The following is a 3,109-nucleotide window of genomic DNA, read 5'->3' as shown; positions in this document are numbered from 1 at the left end:
TTCTTGAACTCGGAGAGCCCATTCAACAAAACTTCCAGAAGGTGGAGCTGCCATGGTGAGTCTTACAGAGAGAATGGGTGTGTGGTAACTAAAGGTAGAGGCTGGTCGGATGTAGTGGGGTGCTGTTTACTGCTGGCCCTGAGGTTGCTCAGTAAGCTTAAAAGGTGGCAGAGGAAGCCAAGTGTCTGAGCCCTAAAGGTCATCCTGGGTCCCAGCTCAACGGGTACTGCACCTTTCCTGTGGGCATAAGTGGGCTTACAAGCCTCACATTACGGTTACCTTTTTTATGTGACTCTTATGTGCCCCTAGAGCTGGCGTCATAAGGAGTTGCCACCCCCATCCTGATTCTTGGTTCTCTGTGTATAGTGACAGAACTGTGTGAGGAGTCTAAACATGGATTTCCATTTTTCAGGAACCTGAGCCCAAGGATCTCCAGAGTCACCTGTCCCATTTCTGCAAATAATTTTCTTGCTCCTCCACACCCTTATCCCCACGTGGGAGCCATTTCTGTAACACAGTTCTAACCTCTCCCACTGTGTGATGTAGAAAATGGAAGAGAATTGGAGTTAGTAGCAGAAGGTGCTGACTGTCAATGGGGTCTTGACTCGACTTGGTCCTCCTATGAATTCTTCAATGGATGTGGCACGTGGGACAGTGCGTCCAGCGGAGTCATGTGCGGGCTTTCCAGATCTGTCTGATTTGGAGGGATGCTATTTCCTGGATGCTTTCCAATGTGTGAGAAGCCTGCTTGTCCGTTGTACGTACTAGGCCAGCCGTACTTCTCTGCTAGAGCTGGTATGACATCATCGGGCTTTCAACTGCTCACCACTGTGGAATGGGAATCTGTAATGAAGATGGCCTTTTCTCCTAGATGCACTCATCCTCCAAGATGATGCGTTTAATTTCTTGGGTTTACAGTTCATATTCGCAGAGCATTTCTAGAGCAGCTTGTGTTTCTACTGAGCCATTTTCATTTTAATCTCATCAATTTCTCTAATACACTACATCTATTTGAATGGATGTAAGAGTGAAAGTTCAAACACATTCTATTATTTCTCCTCTCTTACACAAAAGGTAACTTAGAATTTACACTATTAAAGAACATATTTGCCGGGACTTTTTGTAACAGGACATAAAAACTCAGTGTCAAAACTCACTATCAATTCCTACTTTTTGAAACAGGACACAAGAACTCACCCTTCAATTCCAACTCAGTCAATTCCTATTCATCGCAATCCTATAGGACCATGTTGAACTACCCCTGTGGGTTTCTGAGACTGTAACCCTTTATGGGAGTAGAAAGGCTCATCTTTTCCCCCCTCAGAATGGTCAGTGGTTTCAAACTGCTGACCGTACAATTAGCAACCCTGTTTGCAACTTTCAAAACTCCAAGAGGTATCTGCACTTTTTCCCAGTTTTACACAAGTGGGAACTTGCGTTCTGTCTCTTTGCTTACACAAAACTTGCTCTCAACAACCTCAAACTCACTGTCTTCAAGGTGATTCCAGCGAATAGCGACCCTGCAGGACGGGCGGCAACGACTGACCTTGCAGTTGGCAGCTGGACACAGGAGCCACAAGGCTCCTCTAGTGACTAGAAATGTGAATTCCAGGATGAGGTTTCCAAAGTTCAGATCTATAAACCCTCTAAAATCAGACAAGGTCTGTGAAATGAGGGTCTTTTCATAGGACTTTGTAGACAATCTTTCTGGAACTATTGTTCATGTGCTATGTTATTGTTTAATCCTTGTATTGTCAATGTGTGGCAAATCTTGACCCATAAACTTTGGAATTTAGGTTTGCTCTTTTTGAGCTTTCTGAATATGGAACCATAATCCTCCCACTTGATTCCGTATTGCGACCCTGTGTGTTTCAGAGTAAGAGTACGTTCGTAGGGTTTTCCCTGTGGGACTTCTCAGGGCCTTATCTGTCGGACTTCTTAGAAGGTGGCCGTGCACCTTTCTTCAAGGCCCTTGTACCTTGTTTGCCACCTCCAACCAGCACCTTTTTCTTTTAGATAGCTGAGCACGCAATTTTTCAACTATTCAGGGAGACCGTTCAGGGACCCACACCTTTAAACGGTGAGTGCTTTCTGCAGTGCCCCGCATTGCTTTCTGTGTCCTGAATCAACTTCCCTCAGCAATTCCTGTGGTACTTATCTTGTTTTGTTATTCTTTTATGTGTTCCTATAATGGTATTTTCCTCTTGACTATAGAAAGCCTCTGTATGAGTTTAGTATATATGAATGGAGTTGTGTAGGTGGTATATGTGGACTGAGGAGCACTGGTGCTGCAGTGGGTTAAACAGAAGCTACCGCAAAGTGTGTGGTGCAAACGCACCCAAAATGTACGGGAGAACGAAGAGTCTGCCTGCTCCTGTCAAGATGGACATCCTGGGAGCCCTGTAGGGCAGGTGTCTCCTCTCTGATAGGTTTACTATGCGTTGGACTAGTTACTTTGGCCGGGAGCTATGTGAGGACAAATGCCAGCCTTATTCTTTACAATTTCTTGGTTATTGGTGGCTAAATGTACTTAAGATACACATTTCTTTTTGCGGACTTTTGTCAAGTACAACAAAAATTGTGACTGTATTGGAAACAATGATCTCTTGATAGAGGACAGTTGCTTAGGAGCACGGTACATATTTATTGACTCCAGCCTATTTGGATATTATTTTCTCATTAAGTCCCCATCACAGTCCTTTCCGACACTTTCTATCCTTATTAAAATGTATTTGATCAAGCTGGGTTGTGACTATCTTTAAAGCCTACCAGGCACACTCCCACCTGCCCTGGCGCCTGCTGTTTTCTTCTCCAGGTACAACCTCTTTTGTGCTGCTCCTCGGTTAACTGCACCATGTCCTTCAACTCACTGTTGTCACAGAATTCAATTACTTAGACTACTGAGGCACCATGATGAAAGCGTGGCCCACACTGAGGGTGCCACGGGCAGATACCATAGAATAATTTCAGTGTAAAAATCAGGTGCAAGGAACTATATGTGACCTCCTCCCTGCGGGACAGACAACCGAAAAGTGGGTGAAGGGAGACTTCGGACAGGGCAAGATATGACAAAATAATAATTTATAAACTATCAAGGGCTCATGAGGGA

At 44.5% G+C, this 3,109-nt stretch overlaps 1 protein-coding gene across 2 annotated transcripts in view; it reads left to right on the top strand.

The window, feature by feature from the left end:
* LOC101658817 (zinc finger protein OZF-like) overlaps window positions 1–3,109 on the top strand; it is a 19,199-nt gene continuing 16,090 nt past the window's right edge. The window contains exons 1-2 of one of the 2 annotated variants that reach the window (XM_045296783.1): window positions 28–55; window positions 2,017–2,080. Coding sequence is in view for 1 of the 2 variants with exons in the window: in XM_045296782.1 (XP_045152717.1) it covers window positions 53–55 (3 nt within the window). In the remaining variant the exon portion in view is untranslated. Of the gene's footprint in view, window positions 56–2,016; window positions 2,081–3,109 lie in introns of both variants that reach the window. The other variant, XM_045296782.1, reaches the window with a different exon arrangement.

This window comes from Echinops telfairi, unplaced genomic scaffold, assembly GCF_000313985.2.
Source record: "Echinops telfairi isolate 266 unplaced genomic scaffold, ASM31398v2 ScPeMD7_7412;HRSCAF=8450, whole genome shotgun sequence".
Lineage (NCBI taxonomy): Eukaryota > Metazoa > Chordata > Mammalia > Afrosoricida > Tenrecidae > Echinops > Echinops telfairi.
The sequence above is the reverse complement of the archived record's forward strand: the minus strand, read 5'-3'. Positions and strand labels throughout refer to the sequence as shown.